The sequence below is a fragment of the Gouania willdenowi genome, chromosome 11, assembly GCF_900634775.1.
Source record: "Gouania willdenowi chromosome 11, fGouWil2.1, whole genome shotgun sequence".
In the NCBI taxonomy this organism is placed as follows: domain Eukaryota; kingdom Metazoa; phylum Chordata; class Actinopteri; order Blenniiformes; family Gobiesocidae; genus Gouania; species Gouania willdenowi.
In genome coordinates, this window is record NC_041054.1 from 11820087 (window position 1) to 11840891 (window position 20805).

Genomic DNA, 20805 nt, shown 5'->3' on the forward strand with positions numbered 1-20805 from the left:
GGCATTACATTTAGTTTGCTGGTATTACAGTACACACTCAGGCTTTAGAAAAGAGTTATTGTTCCAGGATTCATAGAAACTGTCCTCGGTGCAGGTTTAAAGCTGGTGATGATTTTTCAAAATAAACATTTATTCTATGTGACCTAACCTTGTAATTGAGGCCCACCACAGATATCTGGTAACTTCTGTCTGAAATGTTCTCTTACATTCATAAAAAGTACATTTTGAGGATTGACCTGCAGGACAATATTTGCACAGTGAAAGTTCTGAAAAAGTTGTACAGTTTAGAAAAAAATGCTGACTGTCTGGAGGATTAAAGGGCCGTGGTGGAGTTTCTGCAACTATTAACAAAAGAGTGTTTCCTGCTGTTACATTGTCCGGCCTAAAGCAGCTTCAGCTGCCAGAGCACTAAAGTGCAAATGGCAAAGACATTGATCTTAATTTACCTGCTGGTTTACCCCCATGTTTTACAAAATAATGTGTTCCTATACCTCTAGTCTAGATAGATGATACTGCAGGGTCAGCAAGACCTAGACAGATTTTTCACCTTAATGTGTTGCACAAGTTTTTTCTTCTCTGTAAGTTGAGATATGTAACCTGCTTTGTTTAGTTGAATCATTATCCTGCATATTATTATTCTTCTTCCGAGGAAATTCTACATCCCATGCGCAATCACTACATTTTGCACAAAGATCTAGCCCCATTGTAAAAACAGGCCAATAGTCCTCTAAAGTTCAACATTTAAAAAAATTCACAACAAATCAACCACATCTGCTACAGATGTGAATCTTTTATTCAATTGCAAATTATAAAGTCCATTACTCTGTTTTTTTTCTCCAAAAGCTGTAAAACTAATTAAACCTATATTATCCCACAATTTTTGCTCATTCTTCAAACTATCCAACACAAACAATCCACACAGAATTTTGATTTGTCAAAAAAAAAATTGAGCTTCCAGTGACAGTAATGTATGCATTACTTGCAAATTTCTTTGCAAATATATATTCTGTCTGCTTAGCGTATGTGCTTTGTATATGTTTTTCAGGACGTGTGCAGCCTTATGAGCTCTATTAATGAGGTTTTGGACACATCAGTGTAGCAGACGTACGGTGACACAAAAGGTAAAGTCACATAATTTTATTGAAATGATGTTGCAAATTTGCTCAAAAAAAAAAAAAAAAAGCATTTAATCAAAAATAAAGTAATCTCTGTTTGTCAAGAGGCTGAAAGTCCTTTGAAAAGGCTTTACTGTGTAGATGAAAACATAGAGCGTAGGAACCAAAATCTGGATCTAGCAGGCAATGAAAACTATTCCTCCAAGTTTGACTCCCCAGGTAAAGGGAATCCCACATTACTTATTTCCTTATCAAAACGCTGGTAGCTTTCCCCTATTTATGATTTATTAAAGCTTTTAATTTTTTTTAACTAATAATTTCTAGAACCAACTTTTCAGGAGACCACACAGGCTTTTTCTGCTCTTCAGCACCATTTTGTAGCACCAAAAAAAAAACCCCCTCCAGATTCTTTCCCAGGCATTTCAACTGCTCGCCCATTAAAAAACAAACATTTGCAGGCAGTGGGAGGGAAAATCCTGAGGCATGATCATCATCATCACTACTATTACCGCTCGTAATCTGCAGCAATCAACATGTAAGAAGAGCCAATGTGCACCGCACTAGGTGTTACACACCTACATGGTAAAAAAAAATGTTTTCATAGAGTTTGATTTTGTAGAAATGCTTACAATAATTACATTTAAGAGCTAAAAATGCACATGTACCACTTTCTTACATGTGAAGATAAGGACAAAAAAGTGGCTACATATTGTATTGGTTTTTTAAAATATATTTACAGACAACTGATAGGCGTCATCATCAACAGCAAGACAATGCTAGAATGTTGAATAGAAACACAATTTTCAGGTAAAAGAACCAAAACTTTAGACAATCTTTTTGGGTTTAAATCAGCCAAACAAGCACCAAAATATTCTATTAATTGAAGATTTATGATAATACAAAGAGCTGAAGGGAAAATTTACTGCACCATTTATTAGAGATACATTCTGGACTTTTTGTGATTAGTTATAAAGTTGTTTTTGGAACACTACCTTATTAAAATATGAATGTGAGATTTGTTCCACTGATTAGAAATAGTTTGACATTTTGTCTCTTGACAAGAGCTTACACGTCATAAAAAGTCTGACGAGAGTTGCAGTATGTCTTTTATTTTAGGATTGTGTGCACGACACAAACCTCACATGTAAATAGTGTGAAATGAGTTGCATTCAAACTTTGTTTCCGCCTGTCACTCTGGCAAATAGACACCGAAGGACGTGAGACAGCTGTTTCTATTAATACCAGCAGCAGCTCTCTTACCGACCACGAGACTGTTTCTATCTCGCTACAGAAAGACCGGTCAAAGCAGAGCTTATCAACAAACCAGCAGCCAAAGAGGAGAGACAACCCAGAGACAAAGAGCTGTTTCAAAGCAGCTCTAAGCGCTGGTGAAGAAACGTGCGCTGCCAAAGAACATGAAGTCCCTGAGATTTCTTGCTGCTGAGGGCTTCATTCAGACAGGGCCAAGTGCTCTAGAGAACCTTAGCTGTGTGTCTTTTAACCTTTACCCACTTCTCTTCAAAGCCTGTTACCTTTGGGAGCAGGCTGAGTTGCTGCATGCTTTGGTCCAGACATGGCCTCTTCCTGAACTCAACCTGCAGAGACTTCTGGGAAAGACCAGTGACTGTCAGCTCGACCTCACCTCCAGTACCTGCCAGCTTTGTCTGCGAGCTATCCTGACTGGTCTGAAGGTATCAGAATAAGTTTTACTGAGTTGTGTGTGAAGATGTTGAAATAGAAAATTCACATTTCTCTCTTCTTCCGCAGGACTATGTTTTATCTCCACCAAGAACATATTCTAAGTGTCTGCATGTGGTGGACCTGACTGCCCTGAAGGATGTTGAACACCAGGCCTGTCCCTGTAAATCAACCCTGGGTCGATGGTCCAGGACCCTGATCATGACCCAAATGTGCTACGAGACCATGGTTGCCATGCAGGCTAGCAATGTAACGAAGTCCGCCTTTGAAACATCAATCAACATATTTCTGAATGGCTTCGTCACAGGCCGAAACTACGAGATGGTCACTCAGGCCTTCCTGCTCCTGCGCTACTGTCCCCTGAAGCTGCGCTTCGTCCGTTTCCGAGCAGATTCTCTCACTCTCAAGCAGCTGTTCTACATAATTCGCCTTGCAGAGCCCGAGTCTATCACCAAACTGGAGGTGGTCCACAACATCCCACTGGAAGCCCCTCACCTGGAGGTGCTGCTGTCTAGAGTGGAGTTCCCTAAGCTGCAGTCTCTGACGCTGCCTGCAGGAGCCCTGGACGTGAGGAGGCTGGGATCGAACGAAGAAGACTTGCTGGCAACTCTGGGCAGACAGCTGGCCCAGCTGAGCAGCCTCACACAGCTCTGCATTGGCTTTTCTACTCTCACCGGTCACCTGCGACGACTGCTCAGGTGAGTATGTGGGCTTACAGGTAGAGGTCAGCTAACCACCAAATGGAAATAAAAGCTTTGATAGACATTTTAATTCAATACCAGTTAAATATAACTCACAATGCTTTTAGCCAGGACACATGCTACAGCTCGTGTTGAATGGTGGAAGGTATTTTGTCGTTAGAATTGCTGACTTGATGCCAGTGTATGGACAGACAACTACTGGCTTCACTTCCCAGATCAAACAGAAATACAGCTGAAGCAAGTTGGTGTGGATCAGTCCATGTCAAAGTCCCTCAGGCTGGATACTGAACCTGGATCCCGATGGGCTTTTAAACTATCATTGGTGTGGCGGGTTGGATGAATGAGACGGAGTCAAGCTTTAGGGTTGCTGGTCAGATGCAGACACGGGGTTTATTAGGTCAAAGGGTTTTGGGGAACAGACCGTAAACAAGTGAGTCAGCTGCTGTTCAGTGCTCTTAGTGTTATGCGTGTTCCTGATAGCGGTAGTCATAACATAGTGAAGCCTCCACAGGCAGAGACCTTGGTGAGTGCTATCAGTGTACGATGGTATCTGGCCTCCTTAGGGCAGTATGACTAGGAGAGAGTTCTGTAATTACAGTGAAAATATGAATCAGCAACAGCTAAACACCATATTTGTTTGAGCATGGAATGTGAATGTTGACCTGCATGTAATCTACAACTGTCATTTCCATTTCCTCAGTCCTCTAAACACGCCGCTACAGACTCTAGAGTTGGCAAACTGCAGCCTGAACCGTTTAGACATGACCTACCTGTCCAACAGCCTCCACAGTGAGTACCTGACTCACCTGGACCTCAGCGGACACGACATCTATGCTTCTTTTCCCTCCTGCTTCCACAAATTGCTGAGCCGCTGTTCAGTGACGCTGGAGAGCTTGGCCCTCGAAGAGTGCAACATAAAGGATGAGAACATGGACGCCTTCACCAACTCTCTGGTTTGCTGTCAGCGACTGGAGGAAGTCAAACTTCTAGGAAATCCCCTGACCTCTGCCTCCCTGCTGCAGCTCTTCTCAAGGCTGTCTGTGGGCTTTCATGAGCTGAGGTACATCGAGGTACCCGTGCCTCGCGAATGCTATTCAGAAGATTTGAGCTATCCTCTTGAAGACTCTGTTCTGCTGCATTACAACAGGGAGTTGTTTCAGGAAACCAGGAACCAGCTGATGGCCATCTTGGAGGGAGCTGGTAGAGGGAGTATAGAGGTGTGCACCCCGCTCATGGGGGCCTATGATCCAGATATCAATGAAACCAGCAATGAGCTAGGGGTGGCAATGTTGAAATCTTTCAATAGCGTCATTGGGAACTTCATTGGAACCATTACTGATGTGAATGACAGAAGATCTCAAACGCCCTAGGATAATCACCGAGGCATTATGTCAGCTCACTTCAACATCACTGGTATAGGAGCGCTTGTTGTGGACACTATTTTCTAAACTTGAAAAAATATATAAAAAATTAGATTCCCTTCAAATTAATACAGGGCAAATGCAGAATTCAGACTGAATTTATTAGATTTACATGTATGTTTATAGTTTATCCTAGAAATAATTATCAGGTGACTTCTGAAGCAGCAAACAGAGATGCAATGGCAATTAAGGAAGCTGCTAAAATAGTTACATTTTTTTTATAGTCATAGTTTGTACTGTGATGCTATTTATCTACTGTGTAAAAGTTTGGTATTGTTGAATAAATGAAATCTTCAAACAAGCCCACAGGAAATTATGTAAGACTCTTCCAAAACTTAGGACACTTTTTAATGAGTCGTGTCTGATAAATGTTACATTAGATTTTAAATATTACACCAGGGAACACCCACACACCAACCAAAGACATAATCAACAGGAGAGGTTTACTTCTTCATCCACTCCTCTTTTTCTTTCCTCTCACGGATCACCTCTTCGAGATACGGTGTCAGGTAATGGCAATCCTGAAGAGAGAAAACAAATTTACAGCTTTTACAGGTGCAAGCTGAAATCACAGCAAATAGTAGACAGACACTAAATTGTTTACTCATTTGTGTGTCTCATACTTTGCAACATTTTCCAACACTTCTGAGTTTGATACCAAGTTTTAAGTGTTTTTGTTCTACTTTTAGTTTAAATGTTTGGAAAATATATGTCAAGTAATCATAAATATAAGAAAGACTGCAAAAAAATTAATACATGTGCTCATATGATCCCACCTCTTCATATTTTGTCCACTGGTCTTTGGGGAGGATCTGCTGCTTCATGGAGAGATCCAGGGCTCTCTTAATTCTGAATGTCCTGTCATTATAAACAGGCTCTGGAAGCCTCCTCAGAGCCTCTTTCACATCTGAATCTTCATAGATTGTGTCATCACGCATCAAACCTGGAGTAGATAAACGCACGACAGAATCAATGACACTGTGTAAACACTTCCCAGTACAAACGTGTGACACACCATTGATATAATAGTGGTATTATTTTGTGTGCGTGTCCTTACCTAGCTTGTTGAAGCCACACAGGCTGTAATACCATTTACGAAACCCAAACATAAACCTGCCGGCAGCCACTGTAAGTGAAACAAACAACATTTATTGAAGAGGACAGTTAAAAATGACAACATAATGAGGAAGAAACACAGATTGGGTTATCAAGTTTTACAGCATAGCTGCAATAACTTACAGTATGTATTTCAAAAGATTGTGGACTTTTTTTCCCACGTGATACAAAAATTTGGTGACTAAACTCCCTCATGTAACAATAAAAAATAAAATCTTCCACTTTGTGGACTGGAATATGGCAGTAATTTTGACTGCTGTAAATGTGGGTTTTATGTGGATCTTTTACTGCTGCTATGGTTAATTTAATGCCCATTTTACCTGGTGATCCTCTTTACATGTATAGTGAGGTTATAATGATAAAATGTACTTTTGCATCAGACACTGAAGAAAGTCAGTCAATTAAATTAGACAACAGGCACTAAAGACCTTATTTGCAGCCTCAAATATTCACTGATTACAAATGATCTGGTCAGTTATAATGTTTGGTCCTCTAATAAAAACAATTTTTAAAAAAAATGTATGTATAAGGGAAAAACACAAGCAGAATTGTTGAATGCTACTACTGCTTTCACTACAAAGATTCACCATTATTTAGGCAACTGCTCATGTCAAAGAGAAGAGAAGAATGGTGAATTTAGATTACATTGGGAGGAATATGTTGTTTCATGATTTCCTATATTTCCTTATCTAAAAGAAACGGTCAGAATTTTCCGTACAAACAAAACAGACCCCAAACTAACAGCCATGCTTTCTAACGGTCCGTGCCGTGCATAGTGATCCCCGTTATAAAATAGAAATATAGAATAGAAAATAAAGCAGGTTGGCACAATAATAGCCTATGTGCTGTAACAGATCAGTAAGTGACGCACAGGGATCGTTCATAATGAAGCGTCACTATGTTTTATAAATCACAAATCAATCTTATCCCAACAAGCAAAGATCAATTAAACACCGACAGAACCGCAGAAAGAGACGCTTTAACCTGTCACGTCTACTGTTATCATCAGTGAACTGAGCTACCGTTAGCATTGGTTAGCCTCAGTTAGCACAGGGACACTACTAAAGGACAAACATAAGTCAACCCAGTAAAACACTTTTACATGCGCATAAAAACCCTATACCAATATGTTAATCGATACAGACCGTGGTATCACACTACAAAGAGTAAATTTGAAATAAGAAAGAAGAAAAACGGCACCAAACATCAGTAATACTAGCCTACCTGGAGCTCTGGACGCCATGTTCTCCACCGAAGACAGACCGCAGTGGGTTGTGGGTAATGTCTTCTTCTTCTTCTTTTAATGGCGGGCGGCAACCATAGTTAAGGTGCATTACCGCCACCCACTATGCTGAAGTATGAGCCAGAGGCTACATATTTAAATTCTGTTGAATAATCCACTTTCTCTTAAAAACTCAAACAAGGATTTTTAATGTATTCCTGTCATTATTAAGAATATATTTTAAGTGTAAATGTCTTCACTCCACTTCTCAAAAAGTTAGTTCTTCCACTGTTCTCATTCCTTTCACAGTTACAAATTGCATGTTCGACACTCTCCTCTTCTACCCCACTCTCACACATACCTGTAGCACGCTTTCCAATTAAATGCAACAATTTATTTATTTCTGCATGTCCAATGTCTAGGAAAGACATATAAAAACAAAAATTCTGCCCCCCCGACAGGCATCTTTTCAAAGTCAAATAATTGCATTAATACAACGTATTGCGCACATTCTCTTGCCAAGTTTGTTTTTTATAAATCCCAAACGTTGCTTACAAGTGGCATACGCTTTTTTTTTCTAAAAACACACATAGAAAACATAATACCAAACATAACTTTATATGTACTTTTGAACCTCTTCCTTAGACAAGTCCAGCAAAACATGTGCAGATATTACAAAAACATTGCAGATCTCTGCTGATTTATTCAAAGCTTTGAATTGGCATGCAGCATGTGTATTTGTTTTCTGAAATCCTCTTTAAAGTGTTTTCTGGAACAAATAAAAATCCTCCAAAGCAGCCAAAGCCAACTCGGTGCAAAAAGCCTCATCTGGTAAAGACGCCAAACGATCCAAGGAGATGTAGTTGTCCTTTGATGGGTCATACTGAGCTTTTCCCAGATACTCAAGGAAAAAGTGACGCTCTCTGAGGCGCAAGTACTTGCTGTTGAGAACCTAGGAGAAAAAAAATTAATAATAATCAGGGCATGATAACTTTTTGTGTGTACTTTTTATCTGAAACTAACAATAAAATAAAATTCTCCCACCTGTGGGAACTTAGTGATCAGGTGATGAGGCACTTTCATGGTGTTGTGAACTAAGTCAAATATCTGGGTCAATTTCTTTTTGTTGGCATTCAGCACTTTAGGAACAGCAAGAACTATGTGCTGGATTTCGTTTGTCTTAAAGCCAAGTTCTATTTCACACACCTGTGAAAACATACGTTAAGAAAAACCACTGTAAATGATCATATGAAGTGCATATTAATCAGTAATTTCCATTTATCCTGATTCAGTACCTTCAGATTTTCTTTAACAGGTTCCAAACTGCCACACAGTAACCTGGGAAGACGAGCGATAATGTCCCGTGTCTGCAGAAAAGGGCAAAAGTTGTGTTTATTTCATGAGAAAATGAGCCACACAATGCATTGTGCAAAAAACAAACCCTACATTAGAAGCACTGAGGCCGAGCTGCTGTTGGTAAAATCCCAGTCTGTTGTCAAGTCTCTTCACATTAAAGTTGAGCAGAAAAGGAGCTCTGGACACCATGGACGCAACTGTCTCAGCGCTGAACTTCTTTGACTTAAGATAGTTTACCCTTTACGAAAACAGTAGAGAAAATAGAGGAAAAGGAGCTTAAATGTTTAAGTGCATCAAAGACATTCTAAACTAAGAAATTCAGCTCGGATTCAAAGTAGTAATAAATGGCCTTGTTGCTACCTCGCCTGCAGATTCTCCACGTTCTCTGTCAGAAAGAAAGGGTTGTGTGTGATTATGTAGCCAAAACGAGAGTCTTCAACTCCAATTTCTTTGAGAAACAGCAGCCGTGGGGCAACGTCCATGTTGAAGTCAAGTCTCAACAGCATGGATCCTACATTAGGTTTTTGCTCAACCTTCCAAAGATTCACACCTTTAGTGATTCAAGGAAAAAGATGGGTGGGAAAATGACTGGTTAGTTCATCATCTTCACTCTAAATTGAATTTTTTTTTTGCAGTTTCTCCAATTTTCTGAAAACAAGTGACTGTAAAATTAAAAGTGTCCTTTATAATCACAGAGTGGGTGGTGTGAATCCCACTTCCAGGAGCTTTTCAAGTTGGAAACTTTCCTTGGGCAAAATATATTTTAGCATTGACAAATTTCTCAAGCACATGGCAGACTGCACTGTGCACTCCTCCATCAGGATGAGACCATTGCCTGAAACGTTTTGAACAGGACTTTTTTGTTGTTTTGAGAGAGGGATTGTGTCCTTTATTTTAGTTTTTAAAAAAAGGCATCAGACAAATGAGTAATATTTTGTTCAACAATGAAATAATTGTTTTTTTTCAATCAAATAATTTAAGATAAAAGAAACACTGCACCGTTTGCGCTTGAACATCAGTGATGCTGTTTTTGCCACTGAGATTTTTGGTTATAAATGTATTGAGTGGAAAACAAACATGTGTGGTGTTTAAAATCCAAAAGATGCTTAAAAATACAAATAAATCTGTCAAAATGTGTTTTTTTAATTGTATTATTTTGCATGGATTCTGATGAGATAGCTATTTGAAATCACTCCCAATTTCCAAAAAAATAATTTCCATTAAAAGTTTTTTGTTGTTGTGAATATTCCCAAAATTCCCAATCATAAATTTGCATGTAAGTTTTCCACCCCTTTGCAAACTCTAATTTCACCAAACCCGTCAATGAATAAACAGGCAAGAACGCTTACACTCATTGCCTTATACGACTGCAAATTAATTAATAAAATTGGGGCAGTATTATAATCATGATTCATTTGATTACCTAGTTGTACCAGCTTGGACAGGGTCTCAGATTTGTCTACATAGTCTTTAAGAGAGAAGGAAGCTGGAGGAATGGAGGATGGAACAGATATACTGACAGCCTCTTCATCACTGATTTTCTCCAACGCTGGGAATTCAGTAGCAGCATCCAAATCTGCTCAATGAAAAGATCGTAGACAGAGAAGCAGGTAAAAATAAACCACACCAAAAATGTGTCAATATATAATTCATGTGTGAACATGTATCTGAACACATACCCAATAAGAACTGGCTGTCGGTTTGTGGCACAGCGTCTTTGTTTGGCAACAGAGAGGGTTTATATGGACTAGCGTCACTGCTACAAAGCTCATCTGTTATCTTCTCGTTCTTGGCTTCAGTGCTGAAATATCTCGCTGCTGAGTCACTGTAGTCAAAAATGTGTGAGCTCCATCTCAGTCTGGATTGACCTGTGGTGAGGTTCCCCTTGAAAAATTCTCCAGTGCAGGTTTTTGTCGGGGCTCTCGATGATGTAACAGTGTGACGAACCTGGGCATAAAACTGCCAGGTACGAGTCCCTGCCATGGAGCAAGGTAAACTTCTGCAGCTTCGACACAGCTGTGCACATGAAGACGCCATGATTGTTCTGTGAGAAATGCATGGGAACAAATTACAGTATGTTAAATAATAATCTAATTTACCTTCAACAAAGTAAAACAGATTACATGAGCTGCAGGATTAGTTTACTATCCAATATGAACCAGCAACACCTGAACTTGTGTCATTTCATATTTTTTTAATAAAACTCACAAGACAGTGAATGCATATTTAATCTATATCATCACCTGACCTAAAATAGTGTACTCTATATGTGCAAAATTTACAATAACTTATGATTGTGTTTGTGATCTTTAATCTTATTTAGGACATGTGCTAATGACCTATTGCTCAGATCAACTTCTAAAGGAGGTCCCAATCTTAATACAGAAAATAACAACATTTTGACCTAATTTATACGTGATTTTTCAAGAGTAGCCTTCTTGATTTTATAAAAGTACTTTAGAGACATGACAGCACGCTTGTTTTCAAAAGAGTGTTTTAGACCTAATGATGACACAAGGTGTAAATATGATTTGAAATACAGTATATTTACTCAACAACTACCAAATGCCATGAATGGTGCACAAAAGAGGTGTCACGGTGAATGGAGGGCAAAGCAGTTACATGGATTTATACCCTGGTAGTTTGAGCTGCTATGATGGTCAGAATACCCATTTAATAGATAAGAAGCTGACATTAAAGGGATTTACAATGAATACAATGGAGGAATAGCTAAGGTGATGCAGAGATAAAACCAGAGATTGATATAGGATACAATGGACAAATGGTGTTTCAGATAGAAATGCTAGCTGTAAGATGAAAAATAAGATACATGGATGTAGTGATTGGTGATAATGGATGTTTTGGGGGTATTTTTGCATTGATAACTGATGCAGAAGTTTACAGGAGATGAAGGTTGTTAGGGTTATCCCTTAAACTATTCACAATAGAAGAAACGGTGAGACTTTTTTTGCATTACACAAATCTAATTTATACACATGAATGTTGCCCTTTTAATTTTGAGGTACTAACCAGGACATAGATTCATCCATGTGGAAAAAAATGCAACACTAAACCACGTGTGACATATCCCTACATACCCATGGCGTTAATAGCTTACTATTTCACTATTAATAGGTAAACTACTAGGTTTTAAACCAGACTTAATGTATTATTTAATTGTACTACTAAAGTATAAACTGTAAATAATCATGCTGTACTCACATTTATTCAATGAATGAAACTGTTTCGTAGCTCCGGTGAGACTTCCTCGGCAATGTCAACACGAGAACCTTACCGGAAGCAGTGAAGTGACGTCACAGACTGGAGCGTACGACTAATAGAGATTTACATAAATAAAACTCGCACCCACATTACTGATAAAATAGCAGTGAAGTAAAACAAAAAAAAAAACAAAAAAAAAAAAAAAACGTGTTAAATATACTTACTTTATTGTTTTAATCTTTTTTTTCTGTTCAGATGAATATTTTCTACTTGTGTTGTGACATTGTCTCACCCGTTGTGGACATGGCTATGGTTCGGTCCGTCGGTTCTCGGCTCTTGTCAGTGGTCTCAGGCACAGCTCGGCTTTGTGGTCCTGAGTGGCTGCAAGCTGCTGTCTGATGTCAAGTTATCGTGAGTTTAGCAGAGGGAGAAGCCTTTAACGTTGACATGGCATCTAAAGAAGGTCCCAGAGCACCCCGGAAGGACGAGGTCACCCAAAAGTTACATTTCCGCATGATAAACGAGCAACAAGTGGAGGACATTTGTCTGGGCTGCTTCTATAAACCACACACCATCTCTCTGCTGTCAGCCACTGTGCTCAGTCTCATGTACTTTGCCTTCACCAGGTCTGTAAATTAATCTGCACTATTTATGCATAAGTTATGTCTGTTCACTCCCATGGACTTTAGACCCCACTCTTACAAAGGATTTGGATTTGATTTATCTGCAAAGGTTTTACACATGGTGGTGAACATTTCTGACTATACTACTTGAAAAAAAAAAAAATGGGATTTTGGACATGAAAGATGGATGAACAATCACAATCTAAGCTGTACTTAGGTGTTGCATCATGTTGCAGGTTAGTCAACTAAACTCGCTTAACTTTGTCGTTTTCTGATTTTGGTTCGTCCACATTCCTCTTCAAACGGAAATTACTTATCTCAAAATCTTACGAATCCTGACAAACAAACTCACAGCAAAATCCTCCCCCTAACAAACTTTACACTAGCAATTTTTTATTAGGTAACATTAAATTACATAAAAAAATTAATAATTTTTTTATATATATATATATATTTAGTGATTGTAGCACCTGGATTGAACTATTTTGAAGGGTGTCCCACTTCTTGTGCCACTATGTGTTTATACTTATGTTTAATGTTTGACAATTTTTTTGTTCAATTATTGTTCTTTAATTTATGTTTTCTCATTGTGTTGTTACAGGGACGATGAACAGTCAGACAGCAACCTACGTGTTGGCATATTGGTGGTCGTCTTTTTCTTCTTGGTCATCAGTGTTCTCGCCTTCCCTAATGGTAAGTACGGGTTGAGAAGGCCTAGACCGTATCCAGTATATCTATCTTCATGCTTATCAGAGCAGGCAGCATGCATCTCCGTTAATCATTATTTACTAGTGCAATGCCCGTTGGAAGTATGTATATATTTAGCAATGTAATATAGGCTAGCATACATCTGCAGCCTGCAGAGAGAGAGAGAGAGAGAGAATGGTGGTTTGTGACATTTTGCACGTCTGTGGCAAGTAGGTTGGATTGAGGGAATTGCAAATAACGAGTATTATTAGTAGTATTAGCATGGTATAGATTATTCTTTGGAGATTTTATAGTATAGAGTGGGCGTGTCTTAACAGCTCCTGGAGCCCCGCCCACAATCAAGGTATTTTTTTGAATTTCCAGCCTAGACGCACATCAGCCAAATCCTCAGGGTTTATTTACTCTTTAAGTTGAAATTAATTGTGATGAGATAACGCGTATGTATTTGATTTATCACAGGGAAATTCTTTTGTATACCAAAATACAGGTAAATAACTAGACCAAAGATGTGCAAAAGTGGAATAGAAAGGTCAAATCAAAGAACAACAACAAAAAAAAGAATAATTGTATTTTTAATTAGCAGATTTAAAAAACGTTGTTTTCTCCGCTCAGGACCTTTTACGAGGCCACACCCAGCAATATGGCGAATGGTATTCGGTGAGTTTACAGAATAATATACATTCACATCATCACTGCTTACTTCTATGTCTTAATCCTCACTCCTTTTTGTTTGTCTCGTTTAGGTCTCAGCGTGCTCTACTTCCTGTTTCTTGTCTTCTTCATCTTCCTCAACTGGGACCAAGTGCGAGCCCTCATGTACTGGCTCGATCCAAATCTACGTTATGCCAAACGAGAGGCGGACATCATGGTGAGGCCGATGTCAACAGCAATTTTTTATTATTTTTTTTTTGTAGTCTATTCACTTCTTTAGTTTTTTAGATTAAAAAAAGGCATTTTTATTTTTTATTTTTCCACAGGAATATGCAGTAAACTGTACTGTGATAACATGGGAGCGCATCCTGAGTCACTGTGACATATTTGCTTTTGGACACTTTGGAGGATGGGCCATGAAGGCTCTGCTGATCCGCAGTTACGGCCTATGTTGGACCATAAGCATTACCTGGGAGCTCACCGAGGTCACCAACGTCCACAGTCTTTGATTTTAAAACTGTTGTTTTGTCAAAGAAGTTATCATCTGAAATGTGAACTTTCCATCAATGAGTGTGTAATTTATGATAAAAGCCTAACCATTTATATTCTAAAAGACAAACAAAGATTGATTTTTTTTTGATAATCGAAAGTACAAATGTAGTTTGAACGAAACATAGCTTATCTCAGTCATTGGTTGTCTCTTTGAAAAAGAGTTATTGGATGCAAAGACAATACTTTAAGATTTAGATCTTTAGTCAAGATGAGACATTTCCTTCCACTTTTTTATTGAAGTTAAATATATTGTCTCTCTCTTTTCTCTCTCTTTCCCAGCTGTTCTTCATGCACCTTCTACCAAACTTTGCAGAGTGTTGGTGGGATCAGGTGATACTTGACATCCTGCTGTGTAACGGAGGAGGCATCTGGCTGGGTATGACCGTCTGCAGGTTTTTGGAGATGAGGACTTACTGCTGGGCAAGCATCAAGTCAGTTTTCTATTCCTTGTTCCTCCTCACAGTGTAGTCACAGCATCGCGTCTGTACAAATACACCTGTAAAAAAAAAAACCTCCATCAAATGAAACAGTCACACAAAGTCTGTTTCATTTCAATGTGAATTCCTTTACAGCATACAGTTGATATTTGTTGTTCAATAAACGTGCAGAGGTGTAAAATATCTTCTAATAGTCACTTTGTTGTGTTTGATTCTCTTTGGTTAAGATTGCTCTACTGTTTCTGTCAGGGATATCCATTCTACCACAGGCAAACTGAAGAGGGCTGTGCTCCAGTTCACTCCAGCCAGCTGGACTTTTGTGCACTGGTTTGACCGCAAATCCTCCTTTCGGAGGCTTGCAGGCATCTATCTCTTTATGATACTGTGGCAGGTAATATATCTTTGGTTTGTCGTATCAGATGCTTCAGTTGCTGCAAGACTGTGTGTACATTTGGGCTCTAGCTAACAATTTTATTGCACTCGTCGGTGTGTGTAACTTTATTTGATACAGCTACAAAAGCATTAAATTAAATTATGTTACAAAATGATTGCAACACATCATGGGTGGTTTTTGCCACTGCAACTACTGGAAATGTAATGCCTGGAATACCAAGAGTTTTGAAACGATTTACATTTTTTTACAGTAACAGAATGTTGTCATTCCCTGAAGGGATTTATGTTTTTGTTTTTTAATGTAAAAACATATATGTGTATCATCTTTTGTGCAGCTGACAGAGTTGAACACATTCTTCCTGAAGCACATCTTCATCTTCCAGGCCTCCCACCCTCTCAGCTGGTGTCGTATCCTCCTCCTCGGTGCCATCACAGCACCCACTGTGCGGTATGTTTGTGTGAATTAACATCTTTTTCTAAAATTTTTGTGTCACAGTATACTATATTTAGAGTTGCTTCACATTTGTGAGTTTAGATGTTGATGTAGATTATCCAGTTCACACTATTGGATGCTTTTTTTGGATGTAATTTCTTTCCCCATTAAAAACAACACAGTATTGTATTGTGTTGTGCCCCTCCCCTGGAAATTTTGCCCATAATGAAAGATAGGGATTTTTTTATTTTTCAAAATGATCCAGAATAATTATATAGATCCTGATCCCCTTTAAAAATCAATGGAATTTTCCATGGCATAAGGTCTATATTTGGTTAAATATTTGTCAAAATCCATGTTGTACTTGTGACGTAATCCTGCTAACGGTCAAACAAACGAACAAATAAACACTGACCGATACACATGTTTAAAGCTGTGCTCCAAACATCATCAAATAATGTTCCTTTATTTGTTTCTCTTTTCAGACAGTTTTACGCCTACCTAACAGACACACAGTGTAAACGAGTCGGTACGCAGTGCTGGGTTTTTGGGTGAGCATCTTTTGTTGTGTCATTTTGTTTTTAGCCTCTTTAATCAGTGGCTGTAGTGTATTGGGGGGCTTGTCTTGAACGGTATTTACCTTTTAAAAAAGAATATTTGATGAAATACCTTTCACATGGATCAGTTTTTTCAGGCTTTCTTCAGTCATATACATTGGCTTTGCTTTCTGATTATTTCAATCATTTCCTCTTAGTTAAGTTGTATTACCAGGAAGGCCATTATTTAAGTTTTGCTTTCACCAGCATTTGCTCACATTATTACTTTTACTATATTAAAATGTATTGCAGAAGGTCGTTATTGACCTCCCCTCAATCATCCAGCTTGCTGCTAATGTCCCCAGTGAGCTCTAGTTTCTATAGCAACAAGATGAGACCTATTTCAATCAGTATGAAAAACCCGCATTTGTCTACCCCTGCAGTGTAACCTTTAGAAATGACAATAAGCTTCCTCATGGAATATTGTTTACACATGACTAAACACTATCCTAGACTTGGTTTCTACTCTAATGAAGGCCAATTGCAGTAGAGAAACCTCACCAAGAGAGGGGGACATTGTGAAACATTTTTCTCCGTATTAAAGTCTACTTCTGTTTCCCTTTAAGGGCCATTGCTTTCCTGGAGGCTCTTGTTTGTGTCAAATTCGGACAAGACTTGTTTTCCAAGACTCAAATTCTCTACGTTCTACTGTGGCTGCTGTGTTTGGTAAGAAAACGCAAGTTTATGAGTATGTGCTACTCATATCTACAGTTTTACTTACTGTGCTTTTCTTCTTAACAGGACCATTAAAGTTGTCTGCTTGTCTTATGTTCAATAAATATAGTTCCAGCTGTAATTTTTGATGGAAGTTTTATTGTAATTTGTAAATACATTTTTTTTTTTTTTTTAAATAATCTTTTTAACACTTCTTGTCTGCAGGCTCTCATAACTCTTCTCTTATTATATGGGATGGTGTGGTATGAGCAAGAAAAAATGAAGGTAAGATGTTTTGGTTCTTTTTTAAAGGAGGAGCTTTAAGCTGTGTTTGGTTCTGAGGCTCCGTTCAGTACAGTTTGATTTAAAAAAAAAAAAAAAAAAAAAAGTCTGGAACCAAAAAATCTACACATTTTAGTCAAACAAGTAGATTTTTCAACAATTTTAATGTTTGACACAGTGTGTGTATAGGATCCAGGATCTGCTGTTGGTTTTAACCACTTTTGCTTGCCCACATACACCAAATTTAACATGTTTACTGACAATAAAAGAAACCAACATTATTGCACAAAACAATCCACACAAAAAATGTCAACAAGAACCATTTTCCCGCCTGTTGTTTGTATTATATTCTAAGTGACAATGTAAACTTTTTTAACTCCTCTAAGGGGAATTTAAAGCTGTTGGAGATGATCATTTTTATCAGATAAATCCATCATGTAGGCCTCATAGATCAATAAATCAAAGGTCATTTGCTCGATAAAAAGATATAAAAGGTTGAAATTATCACTTTTTGCTTTGATCTTCATTGTTAACACTCGGTTTAGAATCAGATTCTGAAAACATTTTATTTGTCCTCGAGGGCCAATTCAGTTTCAGATACATCCCGACCAAGAAACATGAAAGACAAATGGGGGGACGGGTATGGAAAAGTGTCTCGCATTGCATTGTGGGATGTGGAGTCCCGTAGGCGGATGCTTACAAATGTTTTTGATTCATTCTTACTGTGATTTTTTTGGTGTTTACCCCCGAAAACTCTGCCAAAGTGACTTCCCAGCACATTTCTGATGTTTTCACAAACTGGAAGTCTGATTTTTATTTTGGGATTTACACAGAAAGATCCAAATCTGACCTAAATTAAATATCTCACAGAGTGAGGTGATGTAACGGAGAATACCGGGAACAAACTACAACAAAATGGTGTCAAGCCAAACACTGTCCTCCTTTTCTGGTGAAGAAACACAAGAAGTCACAGTCAGAATAACATAAAAGAAAACACTGCACTTTGCAATGTCAATAAGAGCGTGTTTACAGTGGAGATAAAAAAAAAAAAAAAAAAAAATTTGAGCAGCAATTTTAACGTTTTTTTATTTTTTTTTTTCTTTAAAAATGATCTTCGATTTATTGATCAATCAATCTACACTGTCTTTATCTCATAAAAAGAAATTTGTCGCCAACAGCTTGACAAAAACTAATGTGAACATTCTAAAATACATTAACGATACCAAAATACAATATATATATATATATATATATATATATAGTCAAAATACAGAAAGTGATTTATTTATAACTGTTTTTCTTTGGCGTTTTTTAATAGATTTAAATGATTTTTAGTTTTTTATAGCGCTTTCTATAATTGTGCCTCTGTGTGTAGAAGAGTAACAGTCTCTTGGCTTTTGTTCTCATAGTGTTATCGTGTGCAAAATGAGGACTGTAACGACAGCAAAGAGTTCGACTCGGGTAGTTTCATCCATGAAGCTGAAGCAGGTCAGTCTCTTAAAACTTACACTGATGAGAAGTCTTCTCTAAACTCCTTCAAAATATGTAACACAACTATGACTTGTCGTTGTTCCACAGCTCAGGAGGATTCATTAAGTCATTCACAGCCCATAGGAGGAAGAACTGCTTTTGGAAGAAAGCGATTTGTAAATGGCTTTGAAGAGAAGAGATTATGAAAACCAGTACGGATGGTGGTGTTGATCCCTTTGTATCACACTGTAAACAACCGCAGGAACACATTGCACAGTTTATGTAGATTACAATAACAAGGTAAACAAACAAGCTCTTAGATTCAAAGGTCACATGAACACTAGTCTCATAGTCTGAAAATAGAGACAACAATAAGCTGGAGGCCTGACTGCTCTGTTGATTAGAGATAGATCCAGAATCAATAAGTTCAACACACGTTTTGCTTCCACTGAAACTATTTCCAGTCTGGTTTACAGTATATGTGTAAGATGCAATGCATTTGAATAAAATTACTGCTTTACAATTGCACTACTAATAGCTTCAGCACTACATGAATCCTCAGGCAACTGTGAATGTAAACACCAAAACCACAGGTGTAATCACATTTTTTTTTTTTTTTTAAATAAATGCTAAATAGCATTTATTCTACTTTTGATTCATTGTAACAATTCTTTAAGCTGGCTAAGGATAAATGTCAAACCGCTACATTAAAAATGTTTGGTGTTTGAATATTTTTCCCTTTCTTTTAAAGAACAGAATTTATTGACATGAATGCACACGATCACCATTTGTATGAAAGGGCTATACCATTGTTTGTAAATGAGACTTATGACTTGAACTGTGAATGGTTTACATCAACGTTTCTATGTGGTGTATATTTTCATATGTTGGTCTGTATTAAAGTTTAAAACCTTTACCATTAAAGTCATATTTTTGCGAAATATTTACATATAAGTTGTCGCTTAAAAGTGTGCAAAAAAAACCCAACCCTTGATTGTAGAAAACAAAGATCGTGAGTCAAAACAGGTTTGATAAAGACCAGGAATAAACCCTACTTTACTCCCTGTTAAGAGTATCGTCACATAATGTCCTCTTCATACAGGGTTCCCCTGTGGTGAAAAGAGGGAGCCAAATATAGTGACATGAAACACTCAGAACAACTCCCAGATGTCAGGCAGGTGTCAGAGGAGAGGAGGTTGTGATGGGGATGCAAACCACAAACTGTGGCTTAACTAGAATAGTGGCCTTGTCGTATCAGAAGATGAAATCAAGTTTTTGCTGCTTTTGGGAAGCAATGAACACATTCTGGGGAGGTGATAACGCAGTGTTTGCAAGCAGATCTGAAACACAGTTATGTTTTTTTTTCTCATTTGTATCAATGTCAAACAAGCACTGCACCAAGAAATGTTTCAGTAACTGAATACACCCCCCTTTGAAGTAGCGCTGGGCGAGATATATCGAGATTCAAGATTTATCGAGTTTTTTGTTTTGGCGATATAGAAAAGTTAGATGGAATAAATGGACACTTCAGAACTCATTCACACGTACTGTCCCTCAGAGGAGAAACAGACTAAAGTGGAATATATTGTGCAGCTGTTTGTATTAATAAATGTGCCTGTGTGGCATTTTACATCAGCAAATTTAACTCTGAATTGTCTCTCTGGTCAGACATCATTTGATTTAAAGTTACTGTGGTTTATATTGTATAAAGCCATTTTGAGAAAAAGTATTGAGATATGAGCTTTGGTTCATATTGCCCATATACAGTACATACTTTCATAAGGGCCAAGACTTGAATTCAAAACCATCTGATGCATCTGTTAATTTAGCAGCCCATATTGTATATAAAGTGTTTAATAGAAATTATAAAAAGTTTATTCTTAGATTTTCTCAAAATTTGAGTAAACAGGTTGCTAAAAAAATGTGTATGGAGAAGTTTTAATTGTATTTTTTGATGTTAAGAACTACTACTGTTTGGATATTTGATTTCGGCCCTCCGAAAAGGCTTGTGAGGCAGCTTCATTGACCACAGGCCACAGACCTGAAACAGAATAAATGCATCATCACACTCATCAAACATCTATTACCGGTGTTGTCAGGCTGCTTTAGCAGTTTCTACATACCAACGGGCTGTGTGCTCCTGACAACGGTCTGG

The 20805-nt window shown here is 38.0% G+C and overlaps 4 protein-coding genes across 5 annotated transcripts; 2 read left to right on the plus strand and 2 right to left on the minus strand.

Annotated features, from left to right (window-relative positions):
- The first annotated feature begins 2357 nt into the window (after window positions 1-2357).
- On the plus strand, window positions 2358-5233 carry lrrc14b (leucine rich repeat containing 14B). The gene is made up of 3 exons (XM_028461537.1): window positions 2358-2806; window positions 2883-3511; window positions 4215-5233. Exons 1-3 carry the CDS (start codon window positions 2531-2533, stop codon window positions 4882-4884), a joined length of 1575 nt encoding a protein of 524 aa, XP_028317338.1. The 5' UTR covers window positions 2358-2530; the 3' UTR covers window positions 4885-5233.
- Window positions 5234-5261: 28 nt separating this feature from the next.
- Window positions 5262-7360, minus strand: uqcrb (ubiquinol-cytochrome c reductase binding protein). Its single transcript, XM_028461540.1, has 4 exons — window positions 7276-7360; window positions 5993-6061; window positions 5712-5878; window positions 5262-5456 (listed from the first exon to the last, which is right to left on the minus strand). The coding sequence occupies exons 1-4, from the start codon at window positions 7292-7294 to the stop codon at window positions 5379-5381; spliced, it is 333 nt and encodes a 110-aa protein (XP_028317341.1). The 5' UTR covers window positions 7295-7360; the 3' UTR covers window positions 5262-5378.
- A 512-nt stretch (window positions 7361-7872) lies between these two features.
- mterf3 (mitochondrial transcription termination factor 3) lies at window positions 7873-11963 on the minus strand. The gene is made up of 8 exons (XM_028461538.1): window positions 11852-11963; window positions 10309-10673; window positions 10053-10205; window positions 8990-9179; window positions 8720-8867; window positions 8569-8640; window positions 8318-8479; window positions 7873-8225 (listed from the first exon to the last, which is right to left on the minus strand). The coding sequence occupies exons 2-8, from the start codon at window positions 10664-10666 to the stop codon at window positions 8031-8033; spliced, it is 1278 nt and encodes a 425-aa protein (XP_028317339.1). The 5' UTR covers window positions 10667-10673; window positions 11852-11963; the 3' UTR covers window positions 7873-8030.
- A 193-nt stretch (window positions 11964-12156) lies between these two features.
- Window positions 12157-20333, plus strand: ptdss1b (phosphatidylserine synthase 1b). Of its 2 annotated transcripts, none has more exons than XM_028461095.1 (13): window positions 12157-12477; window positions 13076-13167; window positions 13795-13839; window positions 13926-14050; window positions 14160-14318; window positions 14665-14816; window positions 15072-15213; window positions 15551-15663; window positions 16134-16199; window positions 16811-16910; window positions 17124-17183; window positions 18590-18668; window positions 18759-20333. In XM_028461095.1, exons 1-13 carry the CDS (start codon window positions 12299-12301, stop codon window positions 18854-18856), a joined length of 1410 nt encoding a protein of 469 aa, XP_028316896.1. In that variant the 5' UTR covers window positions 12157-12298; the 3' UTR covers window positions 18857-20333. The 2 variants fall into 2 exon arrangements, with proteins under 2 accessions (XP_028316896.1, XP_028316897.1); XM_028461096.1 differs by lacking the exon at window positions 12157-12477 and adding an exon at window positions 12582-12710.
- Window positions 20334-20805: the final 472 nt, after the last annotated feature.

What these genes read in the sequence shown, in the direction of transcription:
- ptdss1b (XM_028461095.1), top strand. Translation starts at nt 12,299, where the DNA reads ATGGCATCTAAAGAAGGTCCCAGAGCACCCCGGAAGGACGAGGTCACC. An exon ending in AACGAGAGGCGGACATCATG is followed by an intron (nt 14,051 to 14,159) that starts GTGAGGCCGATG and finishes ATTTTTCCACAG; the next exon opens with GAATATGCAGTAAACTGTAC. An exon ending in CATCCATGAAGCTGAAGCAG is followed by an intron (nt 18,669 to 18,758) that starts GTCAGTCTCTTA and finishes GTTGTTCCACAG; the next exon opens with CTCAGGAGGATTCATTAAGT.
- lrrc14b (XM_028461537.1), top strand. Translation starts at nt 2,531, where the DNA reads ATGAAGTCCCTGAGATTTCTTGCTGCTGAGGGCTTCATTCAGACAGGG. An exon ending in CTATCCTGACTGGTCTGAAG is followed by an intron (nt 2,807 to 2,882) that starts GTATCAGAATAA and finishes CTTCTTCCGCAG; the next exon opens with GACTATGTTTTATCTCCACC. An exon ending in CACCTGCGACGACTGCTCAG is followed by an intron (nt 3,512 to 4,214) that starts GTGAGTATGTGG and finishes CCATTTCCTCAG; the next exon opens with TCCTCTAAACACGCCGCTAC.
- uqcrb (XM_028461540.1), bottom strand. An exon ending in GTGTGGCTTCAACAAGCTAG is followed by an intron (nt 5,879 to 5,992) that starts GTAAGGACACGC and finishes TATCTACTCCAG; the next exon opens with GTTTGATGCGTGATGACACA. An exon ending in AGTGGACAAAATATGAAGAG is followed by an intron (nt 5,457 to 5,711) that starts GTGGGATCATAT and finishes TTCTCTCTTCAG; the next exon opens with GATTGCCATTACCTGACACC.
- mterf3 (XM_028461538.1), bottom strand. Translation starts at nt 10,666, where the DNA reads ATGGCGTCTTCATGTGCACAGCTGTGTCGAAGCTGCAGAAGTTTACCT. An exon ending in TCGGCCTCAGTGCTTCTAAT is followed by an intron (nt 8,641 to 8,719) that starts GTAGGGTTTGTT and finishes CCTTTTCTGCAG; the next exon opens with ACACGGGACATTATCGCTCG. An exon ending in CTGTTAAAGAAAATCTGAAG is followed by an intron (nt 8,480 to 8,568) that starts GTACTGAATCAG and finishes ATGTTTTCACAG; the next exon opens with GTGTGTGAAATAGAACTTGG.